The sequence below is a fragment of the Vanacampus margaritifer genome, chromosome 3, assembly GCF_051991255.1.
Source record: "Vanacampus margaritifer isolate UIUO_Vmar chromosome 3, RoL_Vmar_1.0, whole genome shotgun sequence".
NCBI lineage: Eukaryota > Metazoa > Chordata > Actinopteri > Syngnathiformes > Syngnathidae > Vanacampus > Vanacampus margaritifer.
Genome location: NC_135434.1, coordinates 21682857 through 21701203, shown reverse-complemented (window position 1 = coordinate 21701203; position 18347 = coordinate 21682857). Strand labels below are relative to the sequence as shown.

Below are 18347 nucleotides of genomic sequence, written 5' to 3'. Positions count from 1 at the left end.
AAAGTCATAATCGCTCAATATAAATTTAATTTTTTTTCCAGGGAAGATTTGAAATGAACAATTTCACAGAATAGCTGGTTAGTTTTTTATAAGTCTTGTATTCCTTTAATGGTGGAAAAAGTTTAGAAATTATTTTTCTTGGTCTCATTTATATATATATATATATAAAGCGCAATCATTTGAAAAGAAAGATGTCCCCTGTCTGTAGTGTAATATACCTTGATAAAAAAAAACATTTAAAAATGATGGGGAAGAACGCTGTCTTACCCAATCCCTGAATGATAATGAGTAACTTCAGTGGAGCCCAGAGTTAGAGATAGACCGATACGGTTTTTGCAGGGCTGATACCGATGTTGATTATTAGTAGTCAATTATTAGTAGTCAAGGAGGCCGATAACCGATTTGGAGCCGATATTCATTTTCAGCAAAAAGGGGGAAAGACTATTGGCGTCAAAAAAAAATTAAATACAAATGGCAATGTTGACTTTGTCGTAATGTCTTAAATTCATGTTTATTGAACAAATTTTAAGACTTTTCAAACAAAATGTAGAAGGGTTATTGTTGTTTATTGTTTTTTATATGTTAGACAAAAGACATCCTCTTAAATTTGTAACAAAATGCCCAGGGAGCGCCCAAGGTTATCAGTACGTCTTAAAAAGTTAAAAGGAAACTTAAACAAGTCAATATCATATAGCTCTCTATAGTTTTCTAAAGTAAATATTTTTTTCAAAAATGTAAAACTACCTAAAATCTTAAACATTCACATTTCTTTTTTTTTTTTATGTCAAAAATAAATGTCTCAGAAGGTTCCCAGGGTCAACTTATAAAAATTTAAATAAATGATTCGCTGAGATTAAAATGGTTTTAGGTTTACCTTTTATCAGCAGTCAGATTTTTTAAAAAGGCCGATACCGATATTTGTCAAAAAGCCCAATAGCGGCGCCGATAAACAGGGTCTATCCATACCAGGAATGGTCCATATATTGTACTTAAATGCAGTACTCCACAAATTAGTTATGCACCAAAAGTAGGCTACTATTCATACAAATCAAGAATAAGACTCCTGCTTAAATGTAGATCACAGCCATATTTCTGCATTTCTCCTCACCTGACTCTGGGCCCATCACGAAGTGGTTCTCGGTGGGTGCGACCCCGGTTGGCTCCTTTTAGTGTGCGTCGGTTAGCGGTAGAATAGTCAGGTTCCAGCTCATATGGCTCCTCATCCTCAGGGCAAAAGCTGCGGCGATCATCTTCCAGGCCATATGGTTCGGCCTGAAAGCGCTCAGGCTGGGAGCGATTCAGGTCAACAGTGCTGCTACCCATAGGCACCTGGGGTTGGGCCACATGGCCATAGTCATCCTTACGAATGGGCAGTGTATAGCTGTTCTCCGGCCGGTAGCTATTTGGCATGTAGGGGTAGCGAGGCGGACGGAAGTTGATGCCTCTTGACAGGCTGCCGTAGTTGTCCGTCAAATCAGTGTAGCCATCGTGCAGACCATAGTGGCGAATGTATTGGCTGTCTGGTGTCTCACCATAGGAATCATTGTAGGAGTTGTTGTAGGAGCGTGTCAAGGTGGATGAAGCCTGAGGCGTGATGAAGCGATCGCCGCCGTTCTTGATGTAGCGCCGGTCAATGGAGTCGGTGTAGCTTCCCAATGGGGATGAACCCTCTGGCATGGGCAAGCCATCAGGGCCAAGAGGAACCTGACGCACAGTTCGTGTGGTCACCGTCTTCACCATTTTGGTCACCTGCAGAGGAATTTAGGCACATCTGTCATACAAGTGGACAGCAACAATCATTGTCGACCCAAGTAATATGATGCCACTACTTTCCAGCATTAGAAACAATGACAACCATGCTCCCCTCTTAATACAAATGCTTTTAGGGTAGACATCCCTGGAACAACATGCAGAGAGGCAAAAATGTCAATGCTTGTGTATAGATTATAACAGTATAAAGGAGATATATTAGTAGCCACTATCCATGCTGTAAAAATCAGTTTTGACTTGCAAATATAGCTGATATTACCATAGTAACCATATTGTTTGTCTCTTATCTTGAAATGTGATGTTAAAGACACATCTGACTGTTACAGCACCACCAGACCTTGAATTTTTCATCTCTTGAGGGAGTAGGGCGAACCACACTTCGTTATTCAGAACTGTAGTAGTGACAAGCAGGCCTTCATGTAGCAATCTCTCACACTCACTTCATCCCGTAACTACAGAATTATTATTCCTTTGAGTCTTACTGAAGACAAACCTCATTACCTGTGTTATTCAGGATGCAAAAATAAAAAATAAAAAATTTGCTGCCCAGGGAAAAATGTTGAAATCAATAATTGCCCATTGCATTCGCAGCTATATAATCTCCAAATGAATTGTGTTGATTAAAATGAACTGTCCTCTGCAGTGGTGTTAGTCTGATGCATTTAGTTTTGTAACTGACAGCGTTTTGAGTCATTCCATCTTGACTAGTTGGAATTTCTTTACAAAACATTTGACTAAAATGTTCCACTCATTCTCGCATTCAATTCTGATGGGTTACATTTCCAACATGACCCTATTAAAGTGGAAGTCAACCTCCCCAAAAAATATTCTAAAATGTTCTTTCTACGCAACCAAACTAGTCTAAACACGGCATTCTGATTAGAATTGTTTTTGTGAAATGAAATAAGTGTCAAAATCCAGCAGTTTTTATGCATTTCAGGGGGCAGCCATTTGCCTGAAAACTAATCGACCAATCATGGCTCACCTGTTTTTTGAAGCAGAGCTGTGATTGGTTGTTACCTGAGCTCTGAGCAACTATGATGTCATTTTCAGATGACAGCAAGTGTCAGAATGGCCGCCCCCTCAGATGGTTTAAATTGGCTGGATTTTGCCGCTTAACTCGTATTCCACAAACACAATATTAATCAGAATGTCGTATTTAAACTTGTGGAGGCACATACAACATATTGTAAAAATAAACAATAAATAAAAAGGGGGGGAAGGGGTGACTTCCCCTTTAATGGTAATTGTAATATGCTTTCTTTATTTTTTAAATCAGCAGTTCAAATTGAAAAGGTTTGCCCACAGGCAATCAATCCAATAAAATGAAGCAATAATTCAAATGCTACAAAAAGATGGGGCTGTGAAAAAAAAACAATGTAGATGTGCACCCCAATTGTGAGTCTTAATTCCAAGTTAATTATTAGTGTAGATGTGGTTCTAGTGCAATTCTGCCTTGGTTTTGAAAACTTCAAAATAAAGATCTTATTTGCTTGCTTCAAATTAAGTTTGTGACCTTGAAAGGAAAAGTGCACTTTCATCCTCTTAATTTAGAGTTTATTGGTATACGCTACAAAGCAGCTGAATGTTACAGCTATTCCATCCTGATGGGGAATATCCTTTATTTAAATATTTATACCTGACAAGAATAATGTGTATTGTGCTTGTTGTAGAAAAGAGGGCAACAAATGCCTCTTATTAGGATCCTTGGTAACCCAGCAGCTGTTACAATGCAAAGTAAAGCTATTTCTAATTTGGAAGGCTGCAACACTCACAGGACTCAAAAACTACTTAAAGTCAATTAAAGTTCACAAATCATCCAAGTTCTTACATTTTTCATGGAGATATAGAAGTGCAATTAGATAAGTGCATATATGAATGACAAAAATAATTGTAGAGTATTAGCCTAAGAAAATCTGAACTGTGCTGTGGAAGAGTGAACACATGCCATTAATGTTAACCAACAGATAAAAAGACAGGGAAAGGCTTCAGGCGTCAAACTGCCTACTTTATAACACTTTAAACTATTTCACAACCTCTGCGGTGTTGACTTTTTTTGGGTGCTTAAATGGACATTATGTGATAGAATTCGGGGCTTTACGAAAAAGCAAATTGTTGTTAGTTTCAACTCAAAATATGTTAAGTGAAGCAGGCAGGGAAAGGGAAATGCACAAGAGAAATCACACAGGCTTCAGCATTTACTGGCTCTGTGTCATATGGAGCACTGGTGAAGATGGAGACTGGTGTGGGTGTCCTGGTGGCAGGCCTCGACTCCACTACCAAGCTCTCCGTCACTGGTACTGGATGATAGGTGCTGCGGGTAAACGTTTTGACCACCTTGGTCACCTAGAGTTGAAGGGAAGTGTGTCAGCAAATGCAGTAAAGTGTTCCCCGCTTTCTCAATCTACTATTGCAAGGGATTTTGAGATTTCATCATCTATGGTCCGTAATGTCATCAAAAATCTCTGCACATAAGCGGCAAGGCTGCAAACCAACATTGAATGCCCGTGACCTTCGATGCTTCAGGTGAGACTGCAATAAAAACCATCATTATTGTGTAAATAGATATTGCTACATGGGCTCAGGAACACTTGAGAAGCCCATTGTCAGTAAAGACAGTATGTCGTTACAAATTCAAATTTGATAATGCAAAGCGAAAGCCATATATATCAACAAGACCCAGAATCTTTGCTGGCTTCTCTGGGCCCGAGCTCATCTGAGATGGACTGTAGCAAAGCAGAATATTGTGCTGCGGTCAGATGAGTCCACATTTCAAGCTGTTTTTTGGAACACGGACATGGCCCCCTACGGGCCAAAGAGGTAAAGGACCATTCAGATTGTTATCAAGGGAAAGTTCAAAAGCCAACACCTGAGATGGTATGGAGTTGTGTTAGTGCCGATGGCATGGGCAGCTCATTTGTTAAAGGCACCATTAATGCTGAAAGCTAGCTACAGGTTTTGGAGCAACATGTGTTGCCATCCAAACAATGTCAGGGAAGTTCCTGGTTATTTCAGCAAGACAATGCAAAGCCACATTCTGCACGTTACAACAGTTTGGCTTTGTAGTAAAAGAGTGCGAGTACAAGACTGGCCTAAACAAAGAATGGAGGGAAAAAAATCCACCTACAAAGCTTCAGCAAGTAGTATGAGAAGTGTCCTTTTTACGGTTATTTAGGACATTAGTCAACTGATTAGATAACTTCTAGGGCTGGGTTTTTAAAATTTGAATAATCAATATTGAATCGATTTTCCTTTTCAAGCCCAATATTGATACATTATACCATGAATCAATTATGAAAATGTATTTTTTATCCCATAAATTCTTAAGAAAATTGAATTTTAAAGGCCACTTTCTATCTTAGTTTTCTTGAAATTTACTGTTTACATGAATTGAAAAGTATTTTCTTACATTAATGTAAGACCTGACTTATTGCACTTATATTATTGCACTCATTTACAATTATAAAATTAGAATTATTCAGTGATTTCAATGTTTGTGTAACACTTAAGTGATTATAACTTTGGAATTTAATATTTGTGGAGTTTTTATCATGTCCTTGACATTTAAGAAGAAAAGATGTTCCATATTATAACCGATATCGGAATGAAGTGAGTCGAATATAGAAAGTCAGGAAAAATTGAAATTTAATCGACCTGAACTCTTGTGAATCAAACTCGAATTATTTCCCAGCCCTAGTAAATTCCCAATTTAAATTATTATCATGGAAAATATTATTATTGTTTTTACAAATGACTGTAGTTTCAATACATTGTGAATCTTAGGTAAAAGAGGTGTGATGTTTTCATTAATTGTGCGTGTGCATTCAAGGAGGCTCTAAAGTTGTTTGCAGTGTCTGCAGAAAAACAACGTAAGCAAATACGAACATTTCGAAGAATTAGAGGTCTGTGCATCAAACGGGCGTGCATACAATTTAAATACAAATCTGTACGTATGCACTGTTAGTGAGTAAGGACCAATGCCTTGAGCATCCAACAGTTCCTGGCCAAGAAGGACTTTGAAGTGATGGAACAACCTCCCTATTGACCATTTGTACCGACGTCACGTGATCACGTGATTGCCCTATGTGTGATATTTACTTAAGTTGGAAATCGCTAGTTTGAAAACAGCCCCTTACCTTCTGTTGCCTGCTGTTTTTATCAAGTTAACCAAATTGCTGACTTTGCCGGAATTCACAGCGCACGACATATATCATTATGTCGTCAATGCCGTCTCTTCTCCTTACACCGGGGCTGATTGAAAAGCTTGTCGCTGGCTGAGTCTCTGGGACGAGATGCCACGCTCACACCGGGGGGCAATATACCTCGTAATGCAAAGGTAAAACTTGTTTATCACGTTAACTGACTTATTTTTCCATAGTCCGTTCTATATTGAAACGCTGTGATGATGTTATGTTACTATGTTTTCTAGCATAAAACAAATGAAAAAATTGTAGTGGCAAGCTATGCCGAATATGACTCCGGCTTCAGAGTGAAAAACTCCAAGCACAAAGACGAAATCCCCCATTATTAAACAGTCAAATGCACTTAATAGTTTTGAAGAATGCTCATTTTAAAACTAAGCTGCGTGTTCGTGCAGTTGGAATGTTAACTATCTGGCTCGTTAATGTGATTTGAAACACGCAATTCGACACCTCTGTTACAATCTAGTACTAATACTAATTACAACATTTATCTACTAACTTCGCAAAAAATTATCGCTGCAAATCCGGGAATACTTTGTGGGCTGCCACTCCTTTCTGTTGATTGCTGCTATTAATCGACGTCTTTTGTCTTCATTAGTAGGTACGCAATAAAAAGCAACATTTGGTTTACTCCTTTGTCTGCCTGTACAACCGACTACACAGCAAGATATGACCATTTTATAAGATAATCGATTAGATAAAGGACTTTCCGCTGTACGAGATTCAATGGTTACAATACAGGTAAGTGGCTCTTTTGTTCAATAATCACCTGACCGGACTCCTGTGGACAACAGCAGCTGTACTCATTAAGAACAATTACAACAACTCTTTTAGGTTAATAATTTACTCCTCCCACTTGTGGTTTGCTCCCTGTTTGTAGGCTAGTAAAAACATGTGGTCTCCCACAACTCTCATCAGTTATTTACAAAGGAGACGATAGGAATGCAGTTCTTATTGGCCCAACGGAGTGTTTCCTCCAGCTCAAATGGTGTTTAATTCCAAGAATAAAAACAAAGTTGGAAGAAGGCCAAGATAATTCATGGGATACATTTTGAATCATTTTTATTGCTACTGAACTTGGTAACAAACACGCACATGGACACGTGTGTATAGATATTCCAGGACAATTGAAGGAATTTGAATGATTGCTGAATGGGGAAAAAAACAATGAAAATAGAAATAAAATAAAAAAATTACCCCTACATACACTACAAGTAATGCATGTTTTCCAATTGTACTGTTAACCTACAGGGTGTCGTTGAAAATAAATCTACTGTGGGTCGAAGAAAAAGAAAAATTGTTAGAACACGGGTTTAGAGCAGAGAGAATAGGAAAGCACAAAGCATTCTCTGAAATTGAAAGAGGGACCTTTCAATGTTGGGACTACGACAGAAAAAGCTAGGGAGTTGGTTGGCATGATGATTAGGAGAATGATACATACACTGCATGTATAGGAGAGCAGTTGGGAAAGCAGTAAGGCTAGACATTTAGGGGCAGGGTTCAAATTATTTTACCATGGCGTAAATGGAAAAAGAAATGGAGTGATGGATTATCTAAAAAATGTCCTGGTAGTGAAGAGTTTTATATCCACTGATGAAAATGAAATCAGAATTGCCAGCCTATAGAAATTAAATTTGTCGGATGAAAGGAATTCTATATAGAGTTAATTGTGCAACATTATCATTACTCTATATTAATAATAATAACAATTGTAAATAAATTATGGCTTCAATATTTGGCATTTTATACCATTGCAAATACTGTATGATAAAATGGAGAGTGACATGACGGTAGCGTTTCAGTAAGTTATGAGTATAAAAACATTTGATTCCAGAAAACACAGGATGAGATGTTGCTATCCATGTGCGAGCATATACAATTAACTGGTAGACTTGACAGTGAATAGTAGATGGTAGGCTTGAGAAAATAAATTTACGAGATGCATCATCAGTAGTGTTCCTCTGGGTCACGGGATTTTTCTGCCTTTTACACTATAAACCCTCCCCAGAGGCGGCCAGCCGCAGGATTATCAGCCCTGACCTTGCATCCCAAACCCCAATTAGCCATGAGAGTCACCTTGCTGTTAAGTGGCGGACATTTCAGTGGACTATGCTTGGCAGAGGCGTCCTGTTCCCTGAGTCAGGCCTCGGCTGACTGAATACCTCCTATCAAGCTATTTGGGGGCCCAACTGAGGTCGTTCCTCTTTAGCCAGAGCCACTGGCAGCTTCTTTCTGATGCCTCTGATACAGCTTTGATGGCTGTACGCTGGTTCTGGCCCCTAACTCCCAAGTCCCTCAGTAGTCTTGTGGTAGATGTTCCCACAAACCCGACTTCCACTGGGCAGACTTCTGCGTTCCAGTCGCGATTTCGAGCTTTAGCAGCTTGCTCAGAATATTGCAGGTATTTCTGCTCATATTCCACCTCCATGGAGTCCTCTCAGGGTACAGTAAGTTCGACAATGTATACCTTCTTTAAGGAAGGGGACCAGAACACCAAGTCAGGCCTCAAGGTGGTGGTGGCGATCTCTGAGGGGAACACCAGTTTGCTAATATCTGCCAGCATCTTCCAATCACGTGCTAGGTACAGTTGGCTTTTCTCTGATGGACTAGAGTTGCTCCTGGCAGCTGTGGCCCTTTCACGGACAAAGGCAGTTGCCCATGAAGTGTTAGATGTTGGCAGTGGTAGGGCGTTGATGCTGGATCGTTTTCCCTCCAGTGTGGAAGCAAGGCTCTTCAAGTTGTGACACCAAGTATACCGTCCCTGGGTGAGACTATTTTTACACCCGGTGAGTATTTGCCTGAGGAAGGCTGGCTTGGCACACAGGACGCACCCAGGATCTTTGCCAAACCACTGGTGGAGATTAGTTGGTGTTGGAAGGACAACATAGGTGGCTATGATGGCGAAGCTCAAGCTCCTCACTTCCATGGCCCATACATCTCTCCAGCTCAATCTCCTCCTTTCAACACTCTCCCACCCTGTCCACAGACCCTGTTTTCTAAGAGCGACGCCTGACGCCGCTTCCTCCACCACCATCTTCCTCCGTGTTGGAGCGATGACATTTCTCCATGCTGGACGGCTAATTGTTTTTAGCCCCAAGCCTCCTCTTCCTTGTTGAACATTCCCCACGATGTCAGCATGTTTGAGAGCTTCTGTTGCCTCCTCCGCTGCTCTTGCTGGTCTCCACTTGCGCCCAGTAACCAAGGTTGGTGCATTTTCCCTAATCACCGGATATTTGGATTCGTTCAGGGTCATCTGCAGTCGTGTTGAACTCACACTTGAGGACACTGTTGATCTCAAGTACTCCTCCAGTTCTTTCTTTGTTGCTTTTAGAACTCCACTTTTCTCCTTGGTGAAGAGAGTCTTTAGGAACTTGAAGGAATCTTTGTAGAACCATGTTCTTGTCTGTTCTTTATTCCTCCTTAATTTCCATGAATTCTCTGCTCTGCGTAGGGATGCCAGACGTGTTTTGGAGGGTGCTTATGCCCTCCTTTTCCACTTCCGAGGCCTTCTTCCAATGTCTCCTGAGTTGTCTCCATTCTTGAACAAGGCGCTTGATTTCCTGTTGGTTCCTGGAGACTGGTGAGGTAGGAGGCTGTTTGGCAACTTTCAACTCTAGTACTCCAAATGGTTCTGCTCCGTATTGATAGATGATGTTTCCCATTTTCTCCAGCTTCTTCTCCACTGTGCCTCAAAGTTGTTCGAGGGACAGGGTCAGATCATTATTCACCATTTCCCACAGTTTTTTTTCCACAGCACTGGGCCACGTCACACGCAGTTTGTAGCCTGGGAGTCTCCGCTCGACTACAGGTCGGGGAGTTTGGTTGGGTTCCACCGCTGAGAGTTTGTTCCATCGCTAGTTCTGTGCTTGACAGAGGTGCTGATGCTCTCCAAGCTATGGTTTTCGTCCAGTTGGTGAACTACATTCGACTGATTTGACCCCTTCCGCAGGAAGTAGGCAATGCGAGGCTCTTGTCTCTCTTCTCTCAAGCACCTTTTCTTTCCCTGTTGAATCCTCAGACTCCGAAAAGCTGTTCCCTTCCTCCATCCGCAGCTACATATCTGCTCGTGGTCCTCTGCTATGGCAGGGCTTGCGCTGGTTGCTGTGGTGTTCTCTTGCGGTGTGCTGTCTTCACTCGTAGTTGTTGCCGGTCCAGTCGTTACCATATCGTAAGCCGATGAGTCATCTTCCGACACCCGCTCTCGCAGACTCTGGGGGTGTTCTCCTTGTATAATTCTTCGTAGCTAAAGGCGGTGTCTCCTACAACCTACCTGGTGTGAGAGACTACAGACGTGGGTAGCTAACCCACAACTGACCCGGTGGGGTCTATTCCCTCCTGCCAGATGTCTCTCCATGCTGTCACAAAGACTCTCCCCTGTTGTCAGCTGATCTTTCTCAGCAGTCGCTGGACGAGTCCAGATAAACAGATTTCAGAAAACACAGGATGAGATATTGCTATCCATGTGCGAGCACATACAATTAACTGGTGGACTTGACGGTGGATAGTGAAATTGTAAACTATATTAAATGTTGAATTATGTTCTTATCAATGACAGTACGATTCACTTGTTAGGTAATAATTCTCAAGAAGGATTTTGATCACTTGAACTTGCTAAGGATATAGGAGAACGTTCAAATCGGTACGCTGTGCAGACAAATTCACTCAACATCGGGGCTCTCTTCCTCAACTGGTTATGAGGGATTAGCATTATTTTTAATGAATTTTTTTGAGGTGTGCTTATGGTAAATGTATATTTTACATGAATTGAGATGCCTATTGTATTGGCCTCAATTATGGTATGAGATGTTCCAACATGCACCAATTGGTCCAACAATCTTTATAATGACGTTTTCACATACAGCACAGATGTTCTAGATTTTGTTATACATTTGTAGTTTGTCAATGCTAATTTAAGTCTGTAGATGCTTCTGTGTTTCATCTCACAACACACAGATGGTGAAAGGCTACAGGGCTGTGTTAGTGTGTAGAATAATACAAATACAAATGTGTTACTGCAAAAACACTTTGAAAGTTAACCGGCAGGAAAACGAAATCTGAAAGTAAGTGAAATTGGGAAAGTTGAGATGACAAGTGGAAGAGTTTCTACGAATTATGTCTGTATTTGCAACCACAGATGTTTTGCTAGAACTTTCCCCTCGAACAGTTGTCAGCTTTTCTCCTCAAAGTGACTTCCAAATAACACTCCATATATGCTCCCAGGGATGGCCCGACCCTTTTAAAAAGCGTCCTTCCTCTTCCCTCCCTCGCCAGCATAGCCTTTGATTAGTGTTTTACCGCATACAACATCCCTACAAAGTTCTGCTTGTGACTACATAAAATCATGTGGGAGTGTGTGGCCAGTCCCCTCACAGTAAACACACTGGAGGGCATTGGGCAACCCTTATGAGGGATTAGACCAGCATTTATAATTACACTTTCAACTGAGTGGGATCACCACGCAGTGTTTGCCAGCTGACCAAATCTACAAAATGTTGAACCAAGATTTGTATAATGGGTAAATTCCTGTGAGGCACAGACAAGTTCAAGAAAAAGGAGAAATGCAGCGTCACTCAAAATAAATGTAGTGACATGAAGTGTAGCACGCTATAATTTAATCATTTCCTGAAAATGTAATAACGCCTGAAAATGCAATCAAATTTGCAATTAACTTGACCAAAAGTGTAATAAAATCCAATAATGTAATAATTTCAACAATAATGAAAGAAAATTTTTTTTTCAGGAAATGATTACAATAAGTTCACTGTTACATCAGCGTTTTAGTGATAACACTAAAATGCTGACGTAACAGTGAACTTAACACCGCTTTGATTGCTTAACAAAAAAACATGAGCATAACATTACCCTAAGGGTATGTAAACTTATGAGTGCACTGTATGGTGAGAAAAAAAAATAAAGTGGCATTTAACTTTTGTACTTTTAAAGTTGTATTCATAAGTTTACAGCAGGACCTTTGCACCTCTGCAAAGTAAAAATAAAATGACAACTTTTGGCTCTTACCTTGGTTTCTGTGCGACGTGTGGTCCCATCATCAGAGGTGATGACCGAAACGTGGGAAGTAGGGGTCCCAGGGTCCTCCTCTATGGTGACGGTCTCCTCCACCACTTCAGGCGGCTCCTGCATCATGGCCAGCGAAGTGGCGTTGCTGGGGCTCTGCTCCTGCACAGAGGGGAAATCAGGCAGGTGTTAATTGTTTTTGATAGTAAATGTTCATGCTTTCCCATGCAAGGTATAAAAAACACCTCTTGGTAAAGATTCTTGTTATAAAATTAGCAAATAGCATAATGAAAAGAAGACTCTATACTGAACACCCTGATTTGCCCCGCCCTCCTGCTGTCAGCCATAGTGGGTCCCGCTGTGCAGCGTACTGTCTGTGATCCCCTGACGACCCACATCTACAAAGTTAGTGATCCGCTTCTGCCAGAGCAGCACAGTAGATACGCTGTCAATAGAAGTTCAAGTGTTGAGTCCAGCAACAGAAACAGTGGCTGTCAGTTGGCACAGCCTTGAGAGAACAAGCAGCAAGATAATACAGTATGCACAAAGCATTATCAGTTGGTTAGTTACGTGTAGGTCAAATGTTGGTCAACCAAAATGTATTTGGGGACAATGTAATATAAAGTTTACAACACTGAAAATGAAACATTTTGTATAATCATAAAACAATACAGAAGTGAATCTGCAACAATGAAGCATCAAGCAGGGGTGAAGAATGTCTGAATCACAGCACGTGAGTAGTAAATCTGGTAAATAAGGAAAAATAAGAAGTCTGTCATGCTAAAAAAGTGAACCTATTTTAACTTGTCATTTACAGTTTAAGTTTTGTAAAGAACATAAATCCTCAATTATCCCTCTAAAAATAAGGCAAAAGTCAGTTCAAAAGAGTCAGTTCTTCCTACAGCATTCTCTAACTTTAGATATCTTGTCATTTTGGCATGAGTATGACAAAATAAAATAGGCAAACTGATTTGCAACGAATATAAAAGTGAATTCAGGTTATAATGAGTGTTTCTGGTATTGGCAGTTTTACTTATTTGGCTCTGGCACTATAAGAGCAAAAGATTACTGCAAAGCTGCCAGTGCGTCTCACAGTTCTAGATTTTAAACTACTGTAGTTATTTTAAGCACAAGTCTGAAGGAATTTCTTACCCTGCCTATGGGTTTGAAGAAAAGGTGCGAGTCAGGAAAGGGTAAAAGCACAACACTCATGTACCACCTGGCCCTTGTAAGCGTGAAAATCTGAACTTCCTGCTGCTTTTTCAGATACAGTATAAAGATACAGATATACAGTAGAGTCACTGTCCGAATGTGCAGCACTCTGGCCTGCCCTGCTGCTGTGCATAAGTGACAGAATGATAGTCCTCCTGATGGAGCAAGCAAGGAAGGTGTTTCTTGCAATCACTAATTTAAAAAAAATAATAATAATTGAAGCGACAGAGAAGACAGTGGAAGTGTGGGAGTAGGTTATCGTGGACGCCTACATAAATGAAAATGAAGAGGCAGCATTATTCCTGCGTTGATAAACTATACATAAGCAAGCAGCAAGGTAGTACCAAAGAAGATACACAATCTTAAGCACAGTAAACCATACATAATCAAATAAGGCGTATATATCTTGACATTTCATTGAATATGTTTCTTCTTCAAAGGAGAAAGGATAATAAACCACTATTCCATGCTGCTTTGACTGAAACCTTAAGCTTATTTTATTTTCACAAACATTTGGTTCAAACATCTAATGAAAACCAACAGAAAATAATTTCTAATTAAAACATATTTAGTGGGTAAATTGAAAAGGCTATTTTATTTATCATGAATCCTACAGACTAAGTCAGTCTAAATGGATAAATAATGGATTTAATTTAGGCCCTTAATTGTCAACAACAAAGAAAAAGTTTCACATGATGCTTAAAAGTCACATTTGCTATACTTGCATTCTTGTAAGAGTGTTGCTTTTTTTTTTTCTGTACAGTCAAAGTCCTTGTTAAGGTTGCAAAAACTTCCAACTTAAATGTCCCTGATGGATGACCTGAACTCATTTACTTTTTATATGCCCAAATGAAGCAACACAATGAACACAAAACTTTTCTATTTACCTGATCTTCTCAATCCAGTAATGGGCAATTACACCTCTGAACTAAGCAGAGATCGGTCTTTACACTTCCAAAAGCCCCATTAATGGTAATTAGTGACAGGGAAAGCTGTTTCAAGTGAGATGCATTTATTGGCAGTGCACAATTGCTTTCAAAATGCCAATTTCTTCAATTGACTCCAGAACAGAATAGTCTGCTTCGAGTCACCAAGCATTTGAAAAAAGGTCATTACTGATTGCACTGTGTTCCAAATTCTAAAGCATTGGTTATTTTTGTTAATTTTACTAAATACGGTAGTCCATGCAATTATCAATGAACACAATAATCAACAATAATCTTTTATAATAATGGGATTTTATTGAACATAACTTTCATGACAACGACTTTATTAAAATATTGTATTCCAATCATAATTGTTCCGCTACACAGTTTTATTAATTAATTATAATTATTTATTTATTTTTTACCAAAAAAACATTTGGCAATAAATTTCACATTAGGAGCCCCTTTTTGATATCATTTTAACAAGTTGCTCAATCATTGATGGCCTCTTCTGTAAGTTCAACCATGGCCAGTTTCTAAATATCTCATTTAAGGATGTATGAATTACCTACCAGATTTGCTGTATGTAGGTTTCTGCTGTCAAAATATCTCGCCGGCTTGCTCCACCATAGGGTGAGGTCTGGGGATTATGGTGACAACACCACAAGTTTCCACAGCAGCTAAACCTTCAATGGTACATTTGCAGCATGGGCTTTATCTATTTTTATTAATCATTATTATTTTACTGTAGAATGCACTGCTTTCTTATAGCATCACAGGAAATACACAATTCAAGGTGATTTTGACACCTTTGGCACCCTAAATGGGCCTATCTGACTCCTCATTATTCCAGCCCGCCACATCAGTCCCCCACCACCCCCTTGCTGATGTTGCAGTTTTAGTGGGACATGCTGGCCGTCCACTTACCATTCAGAAGTCCACTCCTCTGGGACACCCACAGTAGCATCGTAAGGAAACTGTTATTTGCTTAATAATGTGGAACAACTGTCGAGTTTCCTTTAATAAGGCTCATCCGGTAAACTTCTAAGTAAACCTGTTTGAGATTATTACTATTACTATTATTACAAATAGCATAGCTGTCCAAGCCATATTGACAATTTTGAAATTACAGTTAAAAATGGCGCTTTTATGGTGCATTCGGGGAGGGTTTGAAGTTGGATTAATCACCACTCGGAGTGTCCCAGTTCTGCTCTCAAAGCGTTTGAGGCAAATGAAAACAACAAAGATGGCTGATTCCGATCATTTTGCTTTTTGCTGTTCTGGTTAACACAGTTATTCCAAATCATGTTTTGTCACGTGAACATATTTCTTGTATTTATATTTACCTCAAATCCGAGAGGAATTAATCCAATTTCCCACTTTCCTTGAATGCAGCATTTTTTCTCAGTGAAACGACGCTTTCAGCTCATTGAAAAGCATTGGACTTTGGATCGTTGTAATTTGATTTATGAGGATTATTTTGATTTGAAAATGTGATAAAATGTTGTTTGACTCCTATAACAATATGCCTGATATGTATGCTAGTCACAGTCAAAATCAATATAATATGCCATGGAAATGAAGCATTGCATTGTGGAAATAGCAGAAACATCCGGATGTTCGGAATTGTCTTTTTTTAAATTTCTTTAATGTGGTAAGAGTAAGTTAAAGATGACTTTGGAAATGCAATTAGGCTAATGATATGCAAGAACCTCCCCAGAAAAATAAAATCTAAAATGTTGATTTGACTTAAGGCCTATATTGCATAATAATTTGGAACAGTATGAAATACTTCAAACTGCAATGGACCTTTGCTTTGTCTTTGAGTGTGTATGTGAGTATGTGTCTCTTCTTGTTAGCACTCTGCTAATAAAAGTTTTACAAATTAACATCATTTCTGTGGCCCTTAGTTTTGCAAGCTCACTGTGTGAACTTACAGAAGAGGCTGTCAAAACAGAAGATGTAATATAAGAGATACAATCCTGCACTCGTTTGAAACAGAGCCTTTGGCAAAACATCGGGAGCATAGGAATGAGATCCTTAGAGTCTCGCTGACAAACAGGCTTCATGATCCAAGCTTCCCGCTGTGCCTCTGGTTTGCGTTCCTTGCTCGCTTCCACTCATCTCTGCTTGCAGTAAGGGGAATTTAGGAGTTCAATTTAACAGTCCAACTCATAAATACATGATTAAAAGCTGTCTAGTAATAGGCTAGCTTGACTGTCTACAAAGATGCTTTGTTCTTCAAGGGCAGGATAAATTGAACTAAAACGGTTGAAGTCAGAAAGATAAGAGTGTCAGATAGCTATGATTAGAATCCAATAGTTAGAGAGATTAAAACTGATTATTTTAAGTGAAATGTTTTAAACTGGAAATTACAACGACAAAACTACTGTATCTTTATCCAAAGGCAAACATTATTGGATACCGTACAGTTGAGTGCTGACCATGCCTCAAACTGAATGACATGTTTGTCATTCACGGCAATCATTATGTCATATTACCAGATAAATTTGTTCTGTGTCTTGGACTGGATGAGTGGCCACACTACAACAAGTCTGACACTGACCAGGACACGACCGATCATTGTGTGCTGCTGCCAACAGCATGGTCCAACGGCACTGGTTGTCAGGGAGGCAGGACAAAAAAAACAAAATAAGTGAAAAGAGTCCACGCAGCAGGGCAACAGTGTGTGGCCATCAGAAATGAACACAACTAATCAGACTTCCTTTTACAATAAGCTTATGGTCATGCGCTTATTGTTCCTGTGGAGCCAACCCCCTTTGTGTCTCGCGAGATGTATGGTTAGGGAGTGACGGGCGTTTCACTCCATTTCACTATTGGTCAATGACTAGAAAGAAATAGTGGAGCCACGTAGGACATGTCACACTATGCGGAAAAAACTAAATAATTCTCATACGCTAGACGTGTTGCGGTCATGAAGCTAATCACAAGCTACGGTACTTACAAGACAAGCCTATATAGCCACTCGCTCGCTGGCTCATTGGCAAACTCCAAGTTAATCTACCACCCATGTCCTCATCTCATAGAATACCACGGGGTTTGTGAATCACTGAGTTAGGGGAGTCAGGTAGAATTATATTGAAATCTACAGTATATGCATGGGGAGAGAACATTTTAAGATGACTCAACAAATTACATATTTAAGCATCATGTAAGATACAGTGCCCTTGGGTGAGCTCATGTAGAGTCCATGACATTAAAACAGATCACAAGGGGACATATGGCTTCTTAAAAGTGACTAATCCGAACCATAATGGATTGCTGCGCAGAGAAAAGGCAGAGGGGGAGGGGGAATAAGAAGGTGGGAGATCAGCAGTGTCAATTAGCTGCTACCTGCTATGTGCTGTCAATCCATACTCATTGATCCTGTGTTGAATTGGTTCTCTGAGGATAGCAACTTTCTTTGAAATACATAAATAAAAAGTGGGAAAAAAATAGATAGGGATCTTATTTTTCTTCAGGACAACCCAATAATAAAATGTCAATTCAAGAATTACTCATCTCTGCATTTGTTTGTCACATGTATTTTACTTATATTAAACACATTATGTACTGTAAAAACATAAATAGTAAGATTAACAAGTAAAAATACATACTCTCTTTAATGTAAACATATTGCATATTAATCCAAATATTGATAGAGGAAAACAAAAGGATCATAAACCAAACTGTCATTAGGTTTTATGCGCACATTTTAAAAGACTGGCGTGTTGTGATTTCCCAAAGTGTCCTAGGGTCTCACCAAAACGAGTTTCTTCTTCTATTACTCTAGCTATAAACAAGTTATCTCTAAAGACAAACTTCGCTTTATTCCACATAGTAAGACACACTATTTGTGATGTAGTAATTTTTCAGTCAGTATATTTTAAAAAGGTAGATTTACGTACAAAAAAACTGTTAGTGAATTTCAGCGTGCCATTTTAGTTACCCCAAAAAATACCGTAACTAACAACAAAAATGCACTTTCTCAAATTCAGTACTGTATTTAGATGTTAATTCCAAGAAAGTAAGTCAATTACTATAGTAATTGAATAAACACATTGTCAATTTGTACAATAGACAATGATCCATTTAGAATCATTGAGTCAATATCCACCATGTGAAGCTCTAGATTTAAGGTTGAAATAACAGAAGCAGGTACACCACCTTGTCTTGCTAACCAGATGATACTATCCTTCTCTCAAACATACTGTACACATGC

At 39.4% G+C, this 18347-nt stretch overlaps 1 protein-coding gene across 15 annotated transcripts in view; it reads right to left on the bottom strand.

Moving 5' to 3' along the window:
- Positions 1 to 18347, bottom strand: part of arvcfb (ARVCF delta catenin family member b) — a 201064-nt gene that overhangs the window by 59170 nt on the left and 123547 nt on the right. For 14 of the 15 annotated variants that reach the window (XM_077560509.1, XM_077560507.1, XM_077560508.1 and 11 more), the window contains 2 exons: positions 11991 to 12149; positions 1109 to 1749 (listed from right to left, as the gene is read on the bottom strand). In XM_077560509.1, coding sequence (XP_077416635.1) covers positions 1109 to 1749; positions 11991 to 12149 — 800 coding nt within the window. Of the gene's footprint in view, positions 1 to 1108; positions 1750 to 3972; positions 4117 to 11990; positions 12150 to 18347 lie in introns of all 15 variants that reach the window. The other variant, XM_077560519.1, reaches the window with a different exon arrangement.